Here is a 25689-nt window from a genome sequence, read left to right as displayed (position 1 = left end):
AATTATATTATTATCATTATCATTATCATTATCATTATCATCATTATTGAAGCGGCAGGCTTGGCAAAGTGCTCTTGCTCTTCAAGTTCATTCATGATATGAGTGTCATTCTGCTCTAATCTCCTGTGCAGGCATAGGTGGTGATGGGGTAGCATTAGCAGTGAACGAAGGCTGTCCTCTTATGGGAATTATTACTGGAACGTGCTTGCTAACCAGAATTTGCCCAGCTCTACTATTAATTACTGCTGCACATAATGCAGACACAGCTAGCTTAATTTTAAGTCCTCTGACACCTTTGGGGAGAGGCTGAAATTTCCTCCCAGCTAGGCTTGGATCCACCTTTGCTCATCTGCTTCTCATTGACCACAACTCTTTGGGTTCATTCTGTGCACCATTCACCCAGGATGTCTCCTTTCCAGCATAGTTGCCTCTCAACCAGTTCCATGTTACCTACAGCTTTAAGTCTTCTCTGGAAGACAAAAACAGACTCCCCCTCCCCCCTCTTGCAAGGAGGCTACACTGAACAAAGTTCCTGAGTTCTCTGCTGCTTGTCCCCCCTCTTGTTTGGGGCTAGCCCACGACATTAGATGAGATGGAGGCAGGGAATCCTTCTTTCTCTATCCTTTCATTTCTCTTTGCTTGGTATCGCAAGGCAAACACGACTGAAAATTTGACAGCATGTCTCTTTGTTTGCTGCCACAAGCATGCTCTGTTACCTCTTGTCTCTCTGCTTGTAATGCTCAGTCCTGACATAAACTTTGAAGGTGTACAACTTTAATTTCCTTCTCCCAATTTAAACTGTCCCATGTAGAAAAGGGAGAAAGCAAGCTCTTCCAGTAAAGGAATTCAAAGAGCAAAAAACAGGAAAGTTAGAGAAGAAATCACCTCCTTTGTACACACCCCACAGTCATGCCCATTGCCCTAGACATTGGCGCACACTCCATCAATAGTCAGTCACAAGCTGTGCAGCCTTGTCTTCAGAAGTCAAAGCAACACTGACACACACACACCCCGCTACCGCCCACAAACCACAAGTGTGGAAGGCTATATGTACAGGAATTACGCACAGGTGAGCACTGGGGTAATAAGAGACTAGCTGAAAGGAAGCAGGCAGACATATCCTTGGGCTTTTTGTTGCCGTGCTGTGCCGCCACCACTCTGGAGCTGCACAGCCTTAGGCTTGTTACTGAACAAAGCGGCAGCACCTCTCCTTTGTACGCTTCTTCAGACTGAAGAGTGCTTCTGATGGCTGCTTCTTTTAGCCATGTCTGAGGGTGCTCTGGAAAAGGAGAGCCCCTTGGAGGTTAGAGGTAAGGATCAGACAACGGCACTCAGACTGGTACATGGTCTGTTCTGTCAAAAGCACACGTGAGCGAGGGGCTGGAGGGTTCGATGAGAGGGTGACATTGTGCAACCTGTTCAGTTCCTGTCTTGGAACTCAAGTGAACTAAGCTGAAACAGATTCTTGCGTCTGAATTTTAAATTCAGAAGTGTGGAGGCTGAGTCTTGTTGCCTTTGGAGCAGGGAGTTCCTGGTCCATGAAGGCTTTCAGTGGTGCCTCTAGGCAGGAGCACCAGACACTCAGTTTTCATTTCTTTTTAAATAAAAAAGCATTTTTTTATCCCTTCTAGAAAGTTATGTGGTAAAATGTGCAGTTACCTTTGAAGTTTTTTCCTTGAATGTGAGTGTTGTGGCTACCTTGTATATTTTTTCTGGTACTGAGGAGTGCTTGCTATTGGACAGCATCTGTGTGCGATCTCCATAATCAAGGCATAGTGATGGCAAGCATAAAGTTGTGGGGGGTGGTTGTGTCTCTCAAGTTTGTGCTATACTATGCTGCCCTTGGCAGCCATTTTCTATTATGTCACATCCCACGGCAGCCATTTTGTGATGGATTCCCTCAGCACTTTCTCAAAATGTGAAGTGTGTCCACTAGTCAAAAACAGTTGGCAACCCCCTGGTTTATGTATTTACCCCCCTCCCCCAAGCTGGATTCCCTTTAGTGTATCCTCCGTTCCCTGTTAGCTACAAGTTAGAATTTGCATTTATATTGCACTATTGGCTATTGAACACCACACATTAGATCAAGTGCTGTGCATTTTTATGGCCAACAGCCTACAAGAATAAACAAATTGGTCCCGAAGGTGTCATGCCAGCTTTTGCCTTTGTACTGCTGCTGCAGACTAATAAGATTGCTGTTCTGGGATGACTCTTCTTAGAAAAGGAGGCCCTTGGTAGCAGAATGATTCAGAGCTAAGAAGAGTTTGCGTCAACAAAGGGTGCTGATTTTGAAGACAGCAGCCCGTAAAGCACCTGTGTTTGGAGCTTAAAGCAAGAAGAAAGCTAGTGCTTTCTGTCCATTGTTTTCTGGTACCCCCCTTCCTTCTCTCAAGAAACTAAAAGCTTGGTACCTGTCTGCCGATAATGTTTTCCTATTAAAAGCTTAGCAGCCTGGCAAGATAGGTTATCAGGCAAAAGTATATGGGCATTTCGCCAGTATTGAGTGGGGCTGAATTTGGTCCCTTTATTGCAGAGCACCCCCCTCCCAAAAAAGTCAGTACTTTCTGACATTGGAAGTAATTGCGTATTTGTAAACAGCCCGTTGCTGCTTTGGCTCATTTGCTCTCACCTTTTGTTCATGCCTTAGCAAGGGAGCCTCTCTGCCCAGCCAATCATCCCAGCATCTTTCCTGCTGCTAGTCATCAGGACAGTGACTTGGTACCTAACATCTCTGAATTTTTACAGGGTCTATTGTGAAAGCTGACTTCTGTTCCCAGGGCCAGGGCAGTACCCAGGGCAATTGGGGGGGGGTGTCACTCCTCTGATGCTTGCACTTGCACTTGCCCTGAAGTTTCTTTGTGTGGGTTTGCAGTTGCAGTTTGCCATTTTCTCCAGCGGAGAATGCCATAATACGAGGCACTCAAAGATCACTAATGAGTTTAATTTTATGGCCCTTCATTGGCCTGTTGCTCACTGTTTGATTGCCCTGTTTTATTGCTCTAATTATATTGTTAATCGAGTTTATTACTTGTTTTCCCCTCTCTCTCCTTTTTTGATTAAATGTAGATTTATGTCCTCCTCACCATCCACCATACGGTGTTCTCACTCTTTCCATAGTCTGACCATGAAACTAAGACTCTGGATACTTCCAGTGTCACTGTTTTCGGGTGGGATAATTTAGGCTGTGCAATTAAAGCTGACTTGGAGCTCTTGCGCAACAAACCTGCTTCCCCAAAAGGTCAGACTTTTTATGGTAAGAAAGGTGATGGGGAAATGTGGGATTAACCCTTGCTTGATGCAACTGTGTCTAAATCTCCCCACAAACAAATCAGGATAAATGTTCATTAAATAGACAACAACCTCTTAATATCTCCACCAAACAAATTGTGTTGAATGCTCATTAAAAGGTAAATTGTTGGTACCCAGATGAACTTTTTGGAAAATAAGGATATTTTTGAAGATATCCAGTAGGTTTTGTGCTATTAATAGAAAAGATAAGAATAAGCAAGGATTCCAAGGCAATTGATTCTTTGCAGAGAAGTGGGGCAGGGGAAGGGATTTGTATTTTCAAATTTGGATATCACTATATTTGTTGTAAAATTGAAAAATGATTGGGGAGGGGGGAGATTAACCAGCTGAATGTGTGAATTCCTAGGTTCAACAATAGTTTTCAAAAGCTTCCTCTACATCCTTGTTTTCCTCTGCTTACAGTCAAGAGTCTACAACAGAAAATAAAACGGCATTATGACCAGTTCAGAATGTTGGCCTATATTCACTAAATTTGAAAATAGGTATTGTCAGTGTATGAAATTCCAATACTGTTGAGATCTTTTTTTGGGGGGGGGGAATCTTCCTCATCCTTATTGTCTGTTAATGACAGTAGCTCTTGACTATGGTAGTTATTTACTGTATATCCATATATTTGTAATGCCCATCTGCACTAGTTATATCTAGTATTTGGTGTTGGAAAATGTTCTGATTCTCGGGAGGTTCCAATTTGCCTGCTTCAGCTTGGCACCTAGAAAAAATGAATGTGGGGCGCATACTTCATGAATGAGTAATGGTGACTAGCACGACTAACTCTGGCTACCAGGGCCGGCCCCAATGTGAGACAAGGGCAACAGGATCCACAGGGGCATTAGATCCTGATGTAGATGTATTGGGCTGGCCCTGCCAGCCACTTGTGAATTTCATTGCCCTTGGTGTGCCTGTGTAATTGCCCTGCTCCAGTCTCACTTTCAACTCTTTTTGAAAGGCCAGTAGATAGTTGCACCTGCTATTCTTGCAATTCCACAGATTTATTTTGGATTGGATGTGCACAAATATACAATATGTTCACGCAATCAATATTGCAAATGGGTGCAACTGCAGTTTTAGTGTCTTGCACAGAAGTTAGAATTCTAACTATCCCTACTGCTGCAGCAGTTACAAGGAGAAGCTGCTGAGTACCGTATTTTTTGTCCCATAGGACGCTCCGTCCCATAGGACGCACCTAGCTTTTTTGGGGGGGAAATAAAGGGGAAAAAATTTCCTTTATTTCCCCCCCCCCAAACCAGGTCGGGGAAACCGAAACAGGTTGAGGAACAGCGGGATGGCGGCGCTGCGCCTCCCTGCTGTCCCCCAAGCTTGTGGGGCTGGCCGATGTCTGCCCGGTGTGCGGGGCACTCTGCGCCTCGCGCACCGGGTGGCAGGCTGCTATCCGCACCGTGGGGAGCCCTGCGGGGAACTCCTGCAGGGCTCCCCACGCTGCGGATGTCTGCCCTGTGCGAGGGGCGCTCTGTTTCAGGGCGCCCCTCGCGCCGGGCGGCAGGCTGCTATCCGCAGCGTGGGGAGCCCTGCGGGGAACTCCTGCAGGGCTCCCCACGCTGCGGATGTCTGCCTGGCGCGAGGGGCGCTCTGCTTCAGGGTGCCCCTCACGCCGGGTGGCAGGCTGCTATCCGCAGCGTGGGGAGCCCTGCGGGGAACTCCTGCAGGGCTCCCCACGCTGCGGATGTCTGCCCGGCGCAAGGGGTGCTCTGCTTTCAGCGCGCCCGGCGCTCCGGGAAGCAGGCTGCTATCCGCAGCCTAGACAGCCCTGCGGAAACTCCCGCAGGGCTGCCTAGGCTGCGGATGTCTTCCTGAAGCCTGGAGAGCAAGAGGGGTTGGTGCGCACCGACCCCTCTCACTCTCCAAGCTTCAGCAAAAGCCTGCATTCGCCCCATAGGACGCACCCAGATTTCCCCTTCATTTTCGGAGGGGAAAAAGTGCGTTCTATAGGGCGAAAAATACGGTATTTTCTTTTCCTTACCTGCTGAAGATACGGAAATTCCACTTTCTGTTGTATCTAGCAATAGGAACAACTGGGGGGGGGGGGAGAAGGTAAATTTTTTTGCATAAATGTGTTACCAGGTTTGTGTGTGTTAGATTACATTGAGAAAGGCATCAGGACACACATTAACCTCTCCCTTTTGCACAGGACTGGCCTTCACAAACCCCAGTGAGCAGCTACAAACCCTAGCTTGTAAATAGTCTTGTAATGACTCCCATTTCCTACTTGCTGGGAGGAGGCATTCGCTAGTTTTGTGACACACCTGTAACATTTCGTTCCCTCTACCTTCTTGGACCAAGCTGGGCTCAGGGCTCTCCACCTTCCCTTCCTCAGAGCTTTGCCCTGCATGGTTCAGGGAAAAGGAGAGTTTTATTTCCCAGCGGGGTGAGTGGGATGTCAAGATGCATCCAAGAGGTCACTTTAGATCCCTGCGTCTTTGCACCTCTTTCTCTCATATGTCTTTAAGCAGGTGGCCAGCTGGCTCCTTGCGTTGACTTCATTCTCCCCAGCGATGTGGTGCTTAAAATAGCATCAAACCTCAAGCCATTCTCCTCCTTGGGGGTTCCCACCTGGCTTTGCCTTTGGGTAGAACTGTCTTTAGACTGGTCAGTCTTTTCCCTTCCACTCTGATGAGAACGAGACTGGCACTCCCTTTAGAGAGGATTGGAGTGTGTAGGTAGCTGCAGGAACTTGGCAGATCTGCCCTCCTTTCCCCCCCAAAGAGTTCTTAACACACTCTTTCACAAAAAGTATACAACTCTTATTTGACCACTAAAAAAATGTTTGTCACAAGAAACTTTCTTCAAGTTTCTCTTCCGGGGGCAATTTCTTTCTTTTTTTAAAGAGGCAGCTAGGAAAGCAGAAACTTGCAGTCCAAGCTTAATAATTGTTCCCATCCACTGCACTTCAGAGAGATGCCAGTCTCTGAAGGATCCAGCCTAGCGCAGGCTCTACTTCCCATCTTCCTTGAGTATTCTCTTTTGTTTTTCCTGGCTGTAATGTGTCCTTAATTATGCCTTTTGTTTGCCTTGATGGGTGGGATGCGGGTGGCGCTGTGGGTTAAACCACAGAGCCTAGTACTTGCCAATCAGAAGGTCGGTGGTTTGAATCCCTGCGACGGGGTGAGCTCCTGTTGCTCGGTCCCTGCTCCTGCCAACCTAGCAGTTCAAAGGCACATCAAAGTGCAAGTAGATGAATAGGTAGCCCTCTGGCGGGAAGGTAAACGGCGTTTCCGTGCGCTGCTCTGGTTCGCCAGAAGCGGCTTAGTCATGTTGGCCACATGACCTGGAAGCTGTACGCCGGCTCCCTCGGGCAATAAAGCGAGATGAGCGCCGCAACCCCAGAGTCAGCCACGACTGGACCTAATGGTCAGGGGTCCCTTTACCTTGCCTTGATGGAGGACAGAGAAGTGTGTGTATGTGTAGAAACTAGCCTTTCTAATTCACATTTGTTGCCTTGTCCACTTTTGATTCTGATCCTGCCCACCTCTGGCCTGTGGCTGCAAGAAGGTTGCCCAGAACAGAATGTTGCCCTTGATTTGAAAACAGTCCCTGTTCTGGACTTGGGACTGCTTGCCTTATCTTCATATTCTTGACCTTTACCTTCTGGTGTCTCTTGAACATCCCCCCGCTAAAGATGCATCTGGCAATGCTGTCATAATGGCATTTCTGCACTACGGACTGATACATCTTTCTATATCAATTTAACTGTCATGGCTTCCCCCAAATAATCCTTGGAGTTTGGTAAGTATGCTGGAATTTTTTTTTGGGGGGGGGGTTTCCAGAGGAGAGAATTTTAAAGCAGTTTAGTATGACCAAAGACAGCTGCATATCTTAATGCAGTGTATATTCCTGGATATTTTTATTATCTACTAGGCTCTTTCTTATTTTATCCCTATTTTTAGGATCTGCTTTCTCTTTTCACCTTGTTATACGTGCACAGGGACTATCCTTCTACTCTACCACCAATAATCTCCAAAAAGTGCACCAGTGTTGATTGCTGATTATGCCACCACATGGAGTTTAAAATGCTTTGTGATCTTCCCGCTTTTCCACCCAGCTTAGCTTTTATCCTATTCGCTTTCCAAGTCCCAGAATTTGGAATCTCGCTCTTAGCAGTATTGGACAGAGCTGTAGTCTGTGCCTCAGGGAAAGAGAGCAGCAGCAACAACAACAACAGCTGGTGTGTTGTGATTGACAGGATGATAAGGTGACTGTGCAGGCCTGAAAGAGGATGGGAATAATTCTTGGCAATTCATTTTCTTCCAAGAGGAAGAAGGTGTGACTTGAGAGCAGTATAGTGGCTGGAAAGTGACCATGTGCCTAAATGTCCTGGAGGGAAAAGGGGCTTATAATGGGAGAAGACAGATGCAACACCATATTCAAAGTGGCCTCACCACACTGAGGCCACAACTGTCCCATACATTTAAAGCACTATTGTACCACTTTAACAGTTACGGCTTACTGTAAAAAATCCTGGGAACTGTAATTTGTTAAGGATGCTCAGATTTGTTAGGAAACCCCCTTGCAGAGCTGCAGTTCCCAGATTGATTGCTAAACCACTGTGGGCATTGTAGCTCTGTGAGGGGAATAGGGCGTCTCCTAATAACATTCTGATTCTGGAAAGTGAAAACCTCACCTGTATTGCCCCTGTTCAACTCAGAATTTGCGAAACAGACAAAGCTGATGCCCCTCCCTAAGAAACATATAATCCTACAGAATAATACAAGTATTCCAGTTCTTCTGATTATGAGTCCAGTCTTTCTGTCCTTAGCATTATTCAGAGAACTTTCAAGGCCATAGAGTACAGTAAATAAGAGGTCCTAGCTGGAAAACTTATATGTACCTTTTGAGTCCCTTGTAGCAGGTCCATGGCTTTTTGAACATAGTCTTCCTAACACTTTAGTTGTGTAGGTAACCCAAACTTCTAGGATAAAGATCTCTTATAGTTAGTTGCTATTGCTGACATTTGTCATAACAAAAAGAGTGCCTTATTCATATAAAATATTTTCTGTTCACTCCAGAATTAAATTTCTGGAGCCCAACTGTGGGAAGGCAGAATAGGGCAGGGAATAGCATTACAGGGCTGGGATGTTTGTACTTGGCCTCATAGTGTGTAATTCTGCCTTACTGCAAAAGCTTTCAGAAAGAAGGGCTATGCCTTTGTCTTCAGGATAATGTCTTGCTCCTTAATATCAAGGCCAGGGGATATGAGTGTATGTGAAGAAAACAAAGGATTTGTATCTGAATCATGTGGTTGAAATTGCTTGGTTTCATTTCTTCAAGCATCAAGGAATATGATAAATGATGTTATTTGAACATGTGTAATAACCTATTAATGAATGGAATTTCATTTAGAGCTATCAAAATGGGAAACACCATAATCATGTGGTTTCAGGGAGGGAAAAACACCAAATTGTCAGTTCTGAAAATACTCCATGGGGAATCCAGCTGCAAAAAAAATCCAATCAAAGGAAGAGGTTGTTATGAAGTGAGAGTGCTGCATCATTAGCAAGCAAAAAAGAAAAGCCAGGGTAAAAAGTAGGTAGAAATTTTCTATGGAGAGAGGAGAAACCACTTTCTCTGCATTTTGCAAGGGAGTATATATATGAGAAGGGGCGCGGGTAGCGTTGTGGGTTAAACCACAGAGGCTAGGACTTGCCGATCAGAAGGTCGGCGGTTCGAATCCCCGCGACAGGGTGAGCTCCCGTTGCTCGGTCCCTGCTCCTGCCAACCTTGCAGTTCGAAAGCACATCAAAGTGCAAGTAGATAAATAGGTACCGCTCTGGCGGGAAGGTAAACGGTGTTTCCATGTGCTGCTCTGGTTCGCTAGTCATGCTGGCCACATGACCCGGAAGCTGTACGCCTGCTCCCTCGGCCAATAAAGCGAGATGAGCACCGCAACCCCAGAGTCGGTTACGACTGGACCTAATGGTCAGGGGTCCCTTTACCTTTACCTTTATATATATGAGATGCTGGATTGCTTTGATGCATTACCCCCTCATGGGGGTGATCATGGCAATGGAAAATAACTCATAGCAATTTTAGCTTGTGCATTTCGTTCAGCCTTGTCTGTGGAAACATGGACATGTTTGTTAAAACCAGAGGTGTAGGGGCAAGATTCTGCCTGTGATATCACGCTGAGCTTCAAAAATATTACGGTGCATATCTTAAGGCCCACCACAACTGTAGGAGCAAAGTCCCCATCCTTGTCCTCCACCTTTGAGTTAGCTATACTGTGGTACCTTGAGTTACAAACGCTTCAGGTTACAAACTCCACTAACCTGGAAGAGTTACCTCGAGTTGAGAACTTTGCCCCAGGATGAGAACGGAAATCGTGTGCCGGTGGCGCAGTGGCAGCAAGAGTCCCCATTACCGAAAGCACGCCTCTAGTTAAGAACAGTTTCAGTTTAAGAACGGACCTCCAGAACGAATTAAGTTCATAACTAGAGGTACCACTGTATGTGCAAGGGTGTGATCTTTTGATCATCCTGCTGTTTTTCAAGCCTATCCGTATCTCAGTGTGAGCAGGAGGGATTCCTGCCCCCGCCCCGCTTGACTTGGAATAAAGGCAGTTGGTCTTCCCAAACCTCGTCTAGAGATTGAAAGGGTGGAATGAGCAAGGTTTCTCACTCATTTGCAGTCCTCTCTGCAGCACAAGGGTGTGTGTGTTGTCAGAGAGAGAGAAAATGCAGTTGCCAGTTGCAACCTGGTGAGTGCATTTGTGGACCCGTAATTAAAAGGAAACTGCTGCAGTGCTTTTAAAGTTATCTCAGTTCACCCTCTTCCCTTCTACCTTCACTTGCTGGGGAACAAGAGGCAGAAAAAAGTAGATAGAGATGAAAATATTCTCATTATAATTATTATTCCATTATTAATTGGAATTCTGAAAAATGCCCAATACAGCAACAGTACGCTGAACTACTGAGAAGCAGCCAGTTGCAAAAAGTGCTTATTTTATTCATTATTAATGCAAATGTTGCATTTCCATGTGAACAAACAATACAAAATATGTTCCAGTGCTGATACTCAAAGTGTGAGGCATGTTTTCTCTGCAGGATGCCTGGATGATTGCCAGAGGAAGCACAAACTAACCTCCTTCCAAATGTTTTCCTTTATTGGACTGAGAAGTAAAAAGACAACCAAACCTATTTAGTTCTGGCCAGTGTGCTATGAAAGGCTGTGCGCTCTTAACTTGGCTGTCCGTGTTGGATGCCACTGAGGCAACCCTGCATCTTAGACGGGCAGGGAGAAGGGAGGAAGGGTGGATTCCATATACAGTACAGTCATACTCGTGTTACATTTGCTTCACGTTGCGGATTTTCAGGTTACGAACGTGGCAAACCTGGAAGTGTTTGCTTTCAGGTTCGCCACATGCACAGAAGCACCCTATTGCACTTTACACACACACAGTAGCGACTCTCTACTTATGGACTTTTCGGGGTGCGAATGGCACCCCAAAACAGATCACAGTTGTAAGTAGAGGTACCACTGTAGTTAATCACACAGAGCCTTAAATAATTCTGTACTGTTGCGTGTGCTGCAGATAGGGAACCTGTGTACTTTCATAAGTTGTTGGACTGCAACTTCCATCTTCTCTGACTGCTGGCCAGGCTGGTTAGGGCTGATGGAAGCTGAAGTCCAATAACATCTGGATGGACACAGATCTTCCATCCCTGAGGTATGCTCTTCCACCTTCTTCTAGTGATGATCTGCTCTTCTGCAGGCTAGGGACAAGAATGGACATTGTGAGACAAACTGCCACCTTAGCTACTCTTGGGAATGCCGCTGCCACTGTTTTTACTGACTATGGCATACATTGAGAAGCCTGAGTTAGAGACCTTCTGTAAACCTACCACATCTTCTTTGCACTGGCAGCTATAGCACTCCTGTAGTTCACAAAAGGCATAAAAAAGAAGGACCTAATAATTTTATAGTTGGGAGCTTTAAATACACCTGTACTTTTTTTTCTTTGAAAAAATGTTTAGGGGTAGGTACTCTCATTTTCCTACTCATATTGAAACACTTCCCCTCAATGAGGTCAAACTTAGATTCACAAAATGTTCAGGGTATGCGTACCCCTCGTACCCCCAGAAAAAAGCACTGCCTCTAACGAATTTCTGTTCTCACATTTCTTTTTTTTTTTAAGAAGTAACTTCTGGATTGTGTATCCTTAGTTATTTTTTTGCTAGTACGACAGCTGAATTATTTGAAATTCTCATTGGCAAGTCATGGTCTTTGCATTTAATGTAAGCAACATTGGGTAGGCTTATCTGATATTTTTAAAAAAAATATCTGTTGCCTGATTTATTTGAACTTGCTGTGGCTTCTCTGATGGGTTACCCTTTCGGTTTCCATTGCATCCAGCTAGTTCTACATTGTAAGAAATCACAAAATGAGAAGCTATAGATCAGGGGTTGGCAACCTAAGGCCCTGTGCGCTGCGCTAAACCAGCACAGAGCAGAGCGGGGACCACCTTTCTGCTTCCCATTGGCTGCAGGAAGCTGCCCACACCTCCTCTGCGCCAGAAGGAGCACCAGCAATAGCGTTTGCGCATGCGTGCGTGTGCGCACACACACTCCGGCCCACTGCGGCGTCTGCGGGACTGTGAACCGGCCCAAGCCACAAAAACTTTGCTGATCCCTGCTATAGATAGATATAGATTTTTTTTAAAAAAAAACACCACATTTTTCTATTGGTACGCTCAAAGTCATTTACAATCCAAAACAAAATGATATAATGGGTGTGACAAAAAAGGAAAAGCAGGCAAAAAGAAAATAAGAAGATGCAGGTACCAACTGTTACAAATTGTTGTACAGTGGTACCTCTGGTTATGAACTTAATTCGTTCTGGAGGTCCGTTCTTAACCTGAGGCGCGCTGTCACTAATGGGGCCTCCCACTGCCATGCTACTTCTGCTTGCATCCCAGAGCAAGGTTCGCTACCAGGAGCATCTACTTCCGGGTTAGCAGAGCTTGTTACCCGAAGTGCTTGTAAGGGGGACGGTACGTAACCCGAGGTTCCACTGTATGAGATTTACATAGTGACCATTCAGAAAGGAGGAGACATTTGAGAGGAAGAGCCAAATGGCAGCTGCTTGGAGGGGGTCTTCCTATCTTACCTCACCCAGGTGGAATTCCATCCCTCCTCCCTGAAATGCACACATTGCAAAGATTAGGAAACAAAACTTCTCCTTGCCATATATAGCCATTCTAACTGAATGGATCAAAAGGTGGTTCAGGCATGTTGGCTTTGTACTAATTGCTTTAATCTTTATTCTATAAACAGGATGGCATTCAAATGTCTTATCTGATTTTGATTTTCTCTGATGTCTGCTTTTCTTACTTGGTACCATGTCCACTTCTTTGAAGTTTGATGAGAGTTTTTAAAAATAATGCCCACACCCAGATTATACTATGGATGATGATGAGGAGGAGTTTGCAGATCTCTTCCATAAGCAGATACTGGGGCTTATGTCTTCTTTTTCTTCTGCAGATGTGACATTATCACCTAAATTACCCATATAGAAATTGTTGGAGCTCAGGTGAACGGGGTTCACTGATCAGTCAACAAAACTTAACTTCCTTTGTCATGCGTAGGCTTAACCACAGCTGGTTTCCCAGCCACTGTATCTGTAGTTGTGTCTCAGTTTTCAGACAGGTTCGAAATGACTCATGGATTTCCACACAGCAGCCACTCTCATCATCTCACCCTGGATTGCATTGCAGTTCCATCTACACTTCAGATGCTCATTGACTGTGTGTTTTATGTGGTATGGGTATCCTGGGTTGAGGCATTGGGGAGGACATTTAAAGGGAGCAGGCTATAGTTCTGAGTCAACTGAAACTGGATGGGTTGGGGAAGGAAAGGGTGAAATTCATCATGGACCAAATGGTTTTGAATACAGATTCTTTTACTGCACAGTTCAAAATGCAAAATAAGCAACTGTGGTTTTAGAAAATAATAATAATGAAAGACTCTGATCAAAGGCAAAGTATCAGTTACACAGTCATCAGCAGCTTTTGGGTGGCTTCTTTTGACTTTGATAGTGGCCAAGAGCACTTATAAATGAAGGAATGGCAGATGAAGATGATAGACTTTTCAAAGCTAGCAGACCTGACTGGAAGAGTCCGTGACCAGGAGGAGGAGGAGCACCAGGAAGAATGGAAGAACTTCAAAGATTATTTACTTAAATATGCTAAGATAAATTAATTAGAAATACTTGCAAAAAATAGATAGGCTAAGGATTTAAATATGTGAAGTTATAGAATATTAGGTTTAAAGCAAAGATGAAAAGAAACAAAGATGTTAAGAGGATTAAGTAAATTTTATGAGATTCTGTTTTGGAAAACCGTTACAATAATATATATTGAAATTCAGTCAAGGGAATTTGAGGAAGTCACTTAACAATGTTAGTAAGATTGGATTAAGTACAGTTATGATCTATGTTTGTTTGTTAGTTTAAAATTTTGGAAAATTAATTAAAAAATGGGGGGGGAATACTCATAAATGAAAGAAACATGCCATTCTTTATCCAAAGTGTGCAGTGCAAACTTTTGATACCCATGGTGTGCTTTAGTATTTCATTACACACTTGTAAAATAAGATTTACAGCTGGAGCTAAATATATTAAGGGTAGAATTCAGTGTTGCACTATTACAATCATATTGCACCACCCCCAGATTGAACAACCCCCAGATTGAATGACCCCCACCCCACTCTCTTCCCCCGTGTGCTGTTCCAGAGGTTCTCCTGTAACCCCCAGAGCCAATTTCAGGAGGTGCTTGGGAGGGAAGAGAGGAGGGAAAGCCCCATTGCACAAGTGACAAGGGTGCATTAGGCCAGTGTTTCCCAAACGTTTTTGGGCAACGGCACACCTGTTTACCGCGAAAAAATCTCGCGGCACACCACCATTAAAGCCCCGCCCCGTGACGTCAGCGCGCAGCGTCACGCCGGGAGGGACGCACAAAAGTTAAAGTTTTTTTCCCTTCCCCTTGCCGGGGTGGGAGGAGGCAGCAGAGCGAGGGATTGAGGGACGGCGGCAGCGGCTGTTGTGGTGGTGGCGGCGATAGCGGGCGGAGGAGGAGCCGTCGCCGGGAGTTGCTGCTGCTGCTGCTGCTGCTGCTGCCCGGACATGCCGGCCTCCTCCTCCTCCGCTGTCTCGCGCTCCTCCCTTTTGTGCGCGCTGCCCCGCCGCTCGGCACCAGCACCGCGGAGCCGCCCCCGGCTCGACGCGGATCCTCGCCGCCGCCGCCTCTCGCCGCCCGACTCGCCCGCCTCCCTCCCACGGCACACCAGCCGGTGTCTGACGGCACACTAGTGTGCCGCGGAACACCGGTTGGGAAACACTGCATTAGGCGAATCCTTCCCAGAGTATTTACTTATAAGTCTTGCTTTTGCGGTTTAAGTGCAGTTTACATTAATAAGTCTGCATACTTCTGCACACTCCTGCCATTTGGGTTGAGACATAGGTAAATGGACCTGACTCTTGGATAATGTGTGTCTAGTGGCTTTTGCTGGGGAGGGCAGAGGTCCAGTTCCAAGTTGGAACAAGGCTAATGCAGCACAGTACAAAAATCAGCTTTTTTGTGGGTGGGGGTGTCTGGACTCATTGGAAATGCTGTGATTGATAGTATGCTAAAAAAATTAATCGCACGTGCCCTTCTAAAGTCTGGACTGGGGTCATGGCACAAACAATGGATTTTGTTGCATTGAACAGTGTAATCTTGGGAACGGAGTATGGAAATGACTCCGTTAATGCCATGTTCAGACTTTCCACCGAGATCACATGACTTCAGAATCTCTGCAGACTAAGTGGTCCAGACCTTTCAGATTTCATACAATTTTGTAAGAATGGAGCTTTTAGATAGGAAGAGACTATTGGATCATGCTTCTGGCTCTGCCCACAAGACCTCATAGCTTCCTCACCTTATGCTCCAACATCCACAAGTTGAGTGTAAGCCTCTCAGGAGGAGAGTTCTGCGCATGGAGACCTCTCCCTGTTGGTTATGTTGGATGGGGCTGATAGAAATTGTAGTCCGAAACATAAAACCATAGTTCTAAGCTGAGAGCAAATGTTGGGCCTCACCCACTCCTCCTCCCTCCTCCCAGTTTCAGTGCTCCAATCCTGGGTTCTTTAGACCACTGTTGTTTGTTATGTCTAAGCAGGCAACTCTGCCCCCTCTAGATTTTACTGGACTACAACTCCCATCAGTCCCAGCCAGCATGGGCAGTGGCCAGGGATGATGGAAGTTCTAGTTCAGCAACATCCAGTGGTCACCACGTTGGCTATGTCTCAACAAAGATATTAAAATTGGGATCAAAGTGTGGTTTCAGATGGGAAAGGGGAAGTGTGGTTTAAAGACATCTAGATCACGGTGTAACAGTTGGACTGATCTCTTGGAGCCATTCTGTGCCCTCAGTTCCTTGCCAGCCCTCACAGTTACCAAAGGACAGTCTTGTCATCTCTCTCTCTCTCTCTCTCTCTCTCTCTCTCTCTCTCTCATAAAGGGCCTAAGAGGGCTGCAATTCCGCCTGACACGGAGCTGCTAATTAAGATCCTGGGTCACATTTTTTTATTCTGCCCCTTCTCAGTTCATTTGCCAGAGCTTGACAGCTAAATAGTTTGCTTCCTGGGGCCCCTCCTGACTGAGCTTGGATAATTACTGCCTAATGAGGGCGCAAATTGCATCTGTGATGGGGAAGAAACATGACCGGAGGTAAATAGATTTCTCTCCCCACCCCTGCAATGGACAATTTAGGGGGCAGACATCAGGCTATTTGGTGAAATGTTCAGCAATGAAGAAACATATGGCCAGGAGCCTGCTGTGCATCTACTGTAATTAGTGTTTAGTTTCCCATTCTCTGCTTATCACGACAGTTTATGGACATAGATTAGGGCTGAATGCATATAATAAAAATATTTCTGTTAAGAGCATATAGTTATATTAGTGGGGCTTCTCAGATTGGATATAGATACGCAGTTCTCAGACAGAACATAGCCATGCTGTTCTCAGAAGGGAGGTCTCTTTCCTGCAATATTGAAGTGGGTCAGCTAGTTCCTGTTTGAAAGGCAAGGCTATATTTTTTCCACTTGTGGTAACGAAGAGGCAGAAGCTGTTCCCACGCAAGTGTAGATGTGTACATGACTCACTGTTTTCATAGGTGCATTTGTATGCCTCCGTCCACACATGAGCACTTTCAGCTTGATTCATCTGAAATCTGTCGTGAGGTTTTCCCATCCAAACTAGTGGGTGGTGCTTGATGGGCCACTGTTTGTTGTTGCCTCCTCTGCTCCTACCCACCAGAAACATGAAGTCATTTGGGAGCATGCCTGCAGATATTTAACTGTGTGTTTGTGTGTGCAAGCACCCTCTTTTTCTTTTTTAAGGATTTTTTTAAAAAAAATATAAATTTCATGACATACCAGATTTGCGCAAAAGAACAGTCAATTTTTAAAATTACAATAGTAATAGTGCATGCATCGCTCCAACTCAGGAAAGGACTTGAAGTTGCTTGCATGAAAGGCTGCTTCTTCCTTTCTTCCCCCTTTCCTTTCCTATCTACAGTCATACCTCGGGTTCAATAGGCTTCAAGTTGAGTGTTTTCAGGTTATGCTCTGCGGCAACCCGGAAGTAACGGAACGCATTACTTCTGGGTTTCGTCGCTGGCGCAGGTGCTCAAAATGATGCCATGCGCGGAAGCGGCGAAACACGATCCGTGCATGTGCAGATGCTCAGACACGTGTTACGTTGTACTCAGGGTGCGAACGGGGCTCTGGAACAGATCCCGTTCGCATCCAGAGGTACCACTGTACTGTATCTGCAAGGGTGTTTTTCACTTTTTAATAGAGATGCTTTGTGTAAGAGCAGTTCTGCACAAAAGAGCTGTTTTAACAATGAAAATATGTGAATGTGCCTTCATCAATGACTGGTGGAAAAGGGCAGGCTGCATCCTTTCCTTTGGGCCGATGGAGACAAAATGGAAGTAGAGAGTGGGCAATAGATGACACCCAACGAAATTTCGCTATGCATGTAAAAGAACCCCCTCACACAGTGCACTTACCGCTTGTCTACAGTTAGGTAACATGTGGTTTCGTATTGGATTTTCTTCCCTTATTGCATTATACGTAGATCCGGTAAATTTGAATTTAGTGCAGGGGTGGGGATGTGGGCTTCTACCCTACTGATTAGCAGCCAGACCTATATGAATGTTAAAAGACTTCATAGGTTCTAGTGGGAGTCTGGTATTTGATGGCCGATATTGTGCCTTTCCAATGCAAATCTCTAGTCCTGTCTGTTTCTGGAAGCTATCTCTTAGATGTCCCTGGGGCAACTGTTGATAAATCTGAAGCCTTTGTTGTGAATTTTGGTTTCCTGTCTGTGACACTTTCATGTTAGAATTAATATTTGCTCAGGCATCTCCTTAGTGGAATATGTTCAGAGAGCCAGGAAAGCTGGATTAGTCCCCCACTGTGTAACCAATCCTTTCTCCCATCCTTCCACACCAACTGAGTTAGCTCATTACCATTTCTCACAACCTTGCATGGCAAAAATGATCAGTTTGAGAGAGTCTTGGGGTGTCAGGTGGGGGAGAGTGCATGGTTTCTGGTCCCTAGAAATGGGGAAGCTGGGTTCTGGACTAAAGGACTGTTGTCGTAACAGAAGGCAGAACATTTGTTTTTCAACTTTCCTTTGTTTGCAGGAAGTAATGAGTATCTTTCCTCTTTCAGATATTTCTGCCTATCAACCACCCTCTTTAAGAGACCCCTAAGAGCTCTAGGCTAGAAAGGATGTTGGAATGTCTGTAGATTCAGATACATTCTGCCAGCTGTGTAGAGAGTATCCAGATTCACTTGGCTGCTTCAGTCGAGTGACAGCATAACCGACAGATTGAGGCTTCCTACAGGAGGCACGAGCATGGCTCCTGTGAGGTATGGCAACTGCTTTGTAAAAAGAGTGCTGGGAATTGCGCATGAGTCACAATTAGGCATCTCAGGCACTTTTTGTTTTGTTTTGAAGACAGAAAGTTAGTTGGGAGAAGGGTCCCAGGTTTAATCCTCAGCATCTCCAGGTAGATCTAGGAGAAACTCACATCTGAAAATCACAGAGACCCTCTGCCAGTCAGTGCTGCTAGTCCTGAGCTAAACGGACCAGTGCTTTGACCTTGGTATAATGCAGCTTCCTATGTTCTTCTGTCTGCTCTTCATAAAAAACACACCAAAAACTAAGTCCTACTGTTCTAGTCTGTGACCTCTTCTACTCTCAATGGATGGAGAAGTGTTTTTATGCCACACTGGATGCCAACTTAATGCGATCAGTGTCACGGGCTTTGGCAGTTACTTAAACATCACTGCTTGTGCGCCTTAATTGAGATGCAAAACTGTGCAATTAACTCTGTCCTAATAGCTTTGCAGAATTTCCCTAGCCTGTTATGGTGTGCAGGATACCAGGGCACAGCAGGTGTCCTATAGCCCACTTAGTCAAAGTGGGGTGTCAAATCACCTAAACTTCCTGGGAGGTTAATGCCCAAGAAGAAGAAGTGTCACTGGGGTCCCTGTCCATCACTGCTAATCTCCCACTGTTTGTAGCTAAAGGGCACCCATTCAACATCAGTCATGACCTGCTTCAGCACTGCCACTTCCGTAGCTTGACAGCTGTCCTGCTGGGTTAACAACGGTTTCATTAGTGCCCTGCCAGCCTGCAGAATGACTTGGCCTCATGCCCTCTCAGATTGTTCCCTTCTTCGCCTGTCCCCCTCCATTATTGCAGCCTTGCAAATAACTGCTCAGGATATGGTGGCCCACCCGCTGCAGCAATCACCTGTGCCGCCACTTCTCCCCTTTTACCATGTGCTGCTGCCAAAACCAGTTACCTCCTTTTGTGAGATTGTCACAGTTGCTTGTGGAGCCCAGGACTGGCACTAGGGATAGTTTAACAGAAGACAGCATTTTGGATGTTCCATGTTCATTTATTCTTGTTCTCTCTCCTAGTTTAGTGACAAGTAACTTTAAGATTAGAAGGGAGACTGAAAAGATAACGCATGCAGTCGCCATAGTGTTAAACAGGGCAGCACTATGGAGGCCATGCATCATTTGCCCCTTCCCTTCAAACTTTAATGAGGAGGTAGATCTTGAAGGTCTGAAAAGAGAACTGCACATGCAGGTGTCACAGTGCAACCAGACGGCACTGTGGTGGCAGCATGTGTGGCTCACTCTCCATGGCAGGTAGTGGGCATTTCTTAGGCGTAACCAAGGGACTCTGAACCCCTCTCCATACAATGTTAGGCACTGTATCTCCTGTCCTTCCCTCCCTGGGATATGTCTCATCACTTGGAATGGATTGCTGCTACTCTCTACGGGTAACCAGGCAAGAATTATATGACTGGCTCAGTAGCTGCAATAGAAGTGCATGGTTTTTCCTTGTTGCTTTTTGATAGATAAGAACTTAGTGACAAATAACTGCTTTTTAATTTGTTGTTCCAAACCAGAAGCTTTTGCCTCTATCCTTCTGTTGCTTAGGAGTGTTAGTAACTTAAACCCGGCACCCAGTCCTGTTAGCTATGTTGAAGTGTGTGTGTGTGTTTGAGGCAGAAGTGGTAATGCAGTGCTCCTTGTAATTACCGTATTTTTCGCTCTATAGGACGCACCGGACAATAGGACGCACCTTGTTTTAGAGGGGGGAGAACAAGAAAAAAAAATCTCCCCCTCTCTGCCCAGCGCCCCTTCAGCAAAGTGGCAGGAGGCACTGCACAGAGAGGGGGAGAATTTCCCCCCTCTTGTTTTCCCCCTCTAAAACAAGGTGCCGTTTAAGGTGCATTCAGTCGCCTTCAGCGTGCCTGCCATAGCTGCGTGTCACCTCTCCAGCCGGGAGAGGGTCGCGGGGCTATGGCTTCTTTGCTCCATAGGATGCACACACATTTCCCCTTCATTTTTGAAGGGGAAAAAGTGCATCCTATAGAGCGAAAAATACGGTAATTATTTGAGTTGGTTCACACATTAGTTTGCTTGTTCACAAGGCTTGTCAGGTACAGAACTTCTCACATGTTTCCCTTGCCTTCCAGATGGAGGCCAACTCAGGGAACTAATGCTTGATAGCAGTGCTTTCAGATCTTCCTTTGCCAACACTTAGAGAGCTGATGCAGCGGCATGGTCCTGCTGTAGCTTCTAGACAGGTTGAACCCAAATGAAGCATTACAGAGCTGAGCTCATGGGATCACTTCATCATCAGAGTGGCTTTGGGCAATCCTAGTACAGTTAGGCTACCAGGCACTCCGGGATGCATGAATATTGGAGGCGTTTGATGCAATCAAGAAATCTAACTGGATATCATCATGTTTAAAAAAAACAAAAGCATCAAGATCTTGCCCATTTTTTACTGGAATGAAAGTGCAACATATTACAGTCATACCTTGGTTCACGAATGGAATCCGTTTGAAAACCAAGGTGCGGCTTCTGAGTGGCTGCAGGAGCTTCCTGCACTCAATCGGAAGCCGCAGAAGCAGCGCTGGACATTTGGGTTCCAAAGAACATTTGCAAACCGGAACAGTCACTTCTGGGTTTGTGGCGTTCGGGAGTCAGAACATTCAAATCACAAGGCATTGGAACAACTAAGATATGACTGTATATAAAAATTGGTGTATTGGTGTCCCAGAGCTTGCATGTAGCTTATATGGTTGTGTGGTGGTGTGTCCTGTTATCCTCCTCATGTTGGTCCAGGCTTTTCTAAATAATTCCTGCACAACACCCCAAATCTTGTGACTTATAACACTCCACTCCTACCCGCTCCATCATACCATACAGTGGTGCCTTCAGCAGGATATCTTAATTACTCAGAGTTGTTTCTGACATAATGTTTGGAGCTTACAGAAAGACTTGTAAAAGGAATCATGGGAGTGCCTCTACAGGGAGATGTTATATGGAGGCTGCATTTTCCAGATGTATGCATGAAAACGATTTTGCAGCTCTGGAAAAGTTGCATGGATGACTAATCCCTACAAAATAGGGAAGTGATTGTTTTTCTAAAGTTCTGCAAGCATCTTACAGGCTATCATATTTAGGGCTGCATAAACTTTTGTTGATACATGATGTTGATACATGATGTGCTGTCCTCATTTGGGCAGGTGTACACACACACACACACACACACACAGGCACTGGGGAGGAGTACAGCAGCAGAATAAACCCTGAGGCCAATAACCATGAAATGCAAGAGGTTCAACCTGAGACATTTCTAGGCAAAGCTGTCCGTATAAAAAAGACACCATTCACAGCAGCGGTAATGGGTGATCACACATTTCCCCTAGCTTTGCTGTTTAACATTTTTAATGGGAGAGAGGCCTTTGCATTTGAGTCCCTCGTGAATAGAATCAAACTTACTGATAACATCTGGTTCAGCAATTTCACAGTAGAGCTTCCTTAGAAGAATGTTCTCCCCTGAATGGTGACTTCTAGCAGATTGCCCTTGAACAGTGAAATGTTCTCCCACTGGTTTCTAAACACGCAAACGCACACACAGCTGAGGATGCTGCTTCATGCATGTGTTGAAGTGGTCCATGAGTCCTTATGCCACAATAAATTAGTTTAGTCTTTTAATGTAGCAAGATTTTTTGTGTTTTGTTATCACACACCAACACAGCTGCTCCTCTGGAATTCTTAAGAATATCCATGAGTTCTGGGCATGTTGCTGGAAACTATCTTTGAGCTGGTATGGAAATGATTGGAGTTGCTGAGCACTGCCCACTGCAAACCACTGGGTGCATATATTGTTGGCAAGGAATTAAATCCTGCTAGATAAATCTTAATCTAAACTGAATTGCTAAATGAGTGGCTAGAAAGAAAACAGCAGATGTGATGCATTAGGGTGCTTGAGCACACACAGGATGGTGTGTCTCACTGAACAATGCAATTCCATTAATCTTGATAGCAACGCTTATGATGCAGGCTAGGAATGGAATGGAATGACAGACATAAAAGAGGGCGAGTGGAATCGGCAGGGCTTGTATGCCTTGTGCTCAGAATGTGAAGTTCTTCTGCAAGGAGACACAGGTTCTGTGCCTAGCATGAATTACACATCTCTGTCTGCTTTCAAGACTAGAATGGTCAAACTTTTAAATGACAGTGGTCAGGGCTCCATCCCTGATAACTTTGAGGTAGGCAGCAAAAAACAGTTTTTTCCCCATTTGTCTTTTAATGGTTTTTAATTTGAGATTGAAAGTTTAATTGTCCTTTGTTTACTTCTGTCACTATTAAAACTAGTTTGTGGTTTTTCTTGTGAACTTATTAGAGTGGGAAAGCATCCTAAAAATGGTATGTCTGTCTGTCTGTATGTATGAATGTATGAATGAATGAATAAATAAATAAATGGTAACAGGTAGGGACAAATGTAATGTTCTACACTTAGCCAGGAATGACCAGCTGCACAAATATAAGGTGGGGGACACATGGCTTGCCAGCATTACATCTGTAAATGATCCAGGGGCCTTAGTATGCTTAACATGAGTCAACAGTGTGATGCAACTGCAAAAAAAACTAATGCTATACTAGGCTGCATCCACAGAAGTACAGTGTCCAGATCAAGGGAAGTAATAGTACTTCTCTATTCTGCCTTGGTCAGACCATACTGGGAGTATTGTGTCCAGTTCTGGGTGCCACAATTTAAGAAGGGTTTTGACAAGCTGAAACATGCGCAGAGGATGTTCAAGATGATCAAGGGTCTGGAAACTGAGCCTTATGAGGAACAGTTGAGGGAGCTGGGTATGTTTAGCCTGGAAAAGAGACTGAGAAAAGATACAGTGGTGCCTCGCAAGACGAAAATAATCCGTTCTGCGAGTCTCTTCGTCTAGCGGTTTTTTTGTCTTGCGAAGCAACCCGATTAGCGGATTAGTGGATTAGCGCTATTAGCGGTTTAGCGGCTATTAAAGGCTTAGCGGCTAAAAGGCTATTAGCGGCTTAGCGGCCTAGAAAAAGGGGGGGAAGCGGAAAAAATCGCAAGACTCGCAAGATGTTTTCGTCTTGCGAAGCAAGCCCATAGGGAAATTCATCTTGCGAAGCGCATCGAAAAACGGAAAACCCTTTCGTCTAGCGGGTTTTTCGTCTTGCGAGGCATTCGTCTTGCGGGGCACCACTGTATGATAGTCATCTTCAGATATCTAAAGGGCTGTCACATGGAATATGCAGCAAGCTTGTTTTCTCCTGCTCTGGATGGTAGGACTTGAACCAACTGATCAGTTTACAAGAAAGGAGATTCTGGCGAAACGTCAGGAAGAGCTTTCTGATGGTAAGAGTTGTTCCACAGTGGAATGAACTCCTTCAGGTGGTTGTGGATACTCCTTCATTGGAGGTTTTTAAGCAGAGGTTGGATGGCTATCTGTCATGGATACTTTAGTTGAGATTCCTACATTGCAGGGGATTGGACTAGATGACCCATGAAGCTCCCTTCCACCCCTACAATTCTTCGATTCTATAAAGGTTGGAGTTTGGATGCCAGCAGAGGACAGGAATAATGACTGTGGTAAAAGATGGCATGGATGTGGTGGTGGCTGCAGAATTTAGTTGGTGCTACAGGGCTACTCAACATATGTTATTTCTAATACAGTGGAACCTTGGGTTACCCTCAGATAATGTAAACTTTGGGTTGTGAAAGCAGCAGCCCCGGAAGTGTTTCACCACTCACGCATGTGCAGAAGTGGTCCTCCGGTTGCGAAAACTTTGGGATACGGCGGGACTTCTGGAACGGATCCCGTTCGCAACCAGAGGTACCACTGTATAGAGTGGCTGGGTAGTTTAGTACTTGGAGTGGGGATGTGGCCTGACTTCAGTACAAATAGTTCAAGGCCCCTAATGCTCTCTTAGTCTTGTTCTCTGTTATTCCAGAGGGCAGAAGTATGCAGAAATTTCAAAGAAGCAAATTTCAACATACCTTGGGAGGTTATGAACTTTTCTGTGCTGGAGGTATTTAAAACAGAGGCTGGACACTCATCTGTCACAGAAGCTGTCCATGCAAGTTTCCTTCATTGTACAGTGACTTCACTTGGGGTGGTGTTGGGGGATTTGGCTCCTGTCCCTAATTTATAGCAGGTCAGCAGGCAAAGTACTTCCAATCACTGCATCTCCATGCTGGGTGAGACGTCACCCAGTGGATTAATATCCATCATGCAGCTACTAGAAGGGACTGTAGGTATGCCAGGAAAAGCCACAAGGAAAATAAAGATATCTAAAAGCTCTGCACCTTGACTACTGAAGCATTGTTGGGGCATAGCTGGCACATTTCCAAATGTAAACTCCACAATAATGAGGACTAAGGTAAAGGGACCCCTGACCGTTAAGTCCAGTCGCGGATGACCCTGGGCTCATCTCGCTTTACTGGCCGAGGGAGCCGCTGTTTGTCTGCAGATAGCGTCCGGGTCATGTGGCTAGCATGACAAAGCCACTTCTGGCGACTCAGAGCAGCGCACGGAAACGTCTTTTACCTTCCCTCTGGAGCGGTACCTATTTATCTACTTGCACTTTGATGTGCTTTCGAACTGCTAGGTTGGCAGGAAATGAGGACTAGATGCTTGGTTTTTAAAGGGCAGACACTTGAGAATCTGTTGTGAATCTGTTGTGGGAAACAAATTACAGGCAAAGCTGCATGCATGCAAATTCACAGCCAGCAAATCATCCAGATTATAACTCCCAGGAGATTTTGGACCCCTTAAGGTACAATAATGCAAGCAGCTGAACTGGTTTTGCTTTGCTTTGTGCTGCAGTAACTTCCTACCCCCCTGAGGAAGGTGGCACAAGATAGGGCTAGTCAGCTGCCTTCGAGGCACTTAGCTTATACTTGACATTTTGAGCAGTGGCTGAGCTGCAAAATCCTGCAGGAATGGTAGGTCGAAGACAAATTTGCTTCTTCATCAGGCATGCTCTGTCTGCTTCATTACTGATTGGCAAAGCGTAACCTGGGAAAAAGAGCCAACAAAGCAGTCAATCACTGACACAGTGGTGGCAGGGCTGTCGTGTGTGCATAAATCCAAGCGAGCCCGGCATGCAAGACAATCACTGCCTCTGATCCGCAGGAGCAAAATGTCAGGTGGCCCCAGTGGGAACTAGTTTCATTTTCCTTATAAACCAGGCAGTGTGGCTGGTGGAGGAGGGGCACTCTCTGCCTTTTGTGCTGAACTGAATAGTTGTGGAGAGAATACTACACATGCTGAAAAACAGAGATCTGGTACTTGCAATTCCAAGAAAAAGGCGTGGAGTGGGGGTAGTTTCTCCTGGGAGTTGGGAACCAACCTCATGTGTACCTTATTGGTTGTGTGTGAGATTTTGGGGGGCGGGCGGGCAGGAGAGGTGGTTCTAAAATGAAAATTTAACATGGTGACTGTGAATTCTCAAGCAAAAGAT

The 25689-nt window shown here is 45.4% G+C and overlaps 1 protein-coding gene across 5 annotated transcripts in view; it reads left to right on the top strand.

Moving 5' to 3' along the window:
• Nucleotides 1-25689, top strand: part of B4GALNT4 (beta-1,4-N-acetyl-galactosaminyltransferase 4) — a 159104-nt gene that overhangs the window by 46915 nt on the left and 86500 nt on the right. Inside the window, exon 1 of one of the 5 annotated variants that reach the window (XM_083480797.1) lies at nt 1118-1310. The exons of the other annotated variants lie outside the window; for them this stretch is intronic. Within the exon in view, the coding sequence (XP_083336923.1) occupies nt 1265-1310 (46 nt within the window). The 5' untranslated portion in view covers nt 1118-1264. Of the gene's footprint in view, nt 1-1117; nt 1311-25689 lie in introns of those variants that run through there. 5 annotated transcript variants of the gene reach the window in all.

Source organism: Podarcis liolepis (genome assembly GCF_965112155.1).
Source record: "Podarcis liolepis genome assembly, chromosome: 1".
NCBI lineage: Eukaryota > Metazoa > Chordata > Lepidosauria > Squamata > Lacertidae > Podarcis > Podarcis liolepis.
The sequence above is the reverse complement of the archived record's forward strand: the minus strand, read 5'-3'. Positions and strand labels throughout refer to the sequence as shown.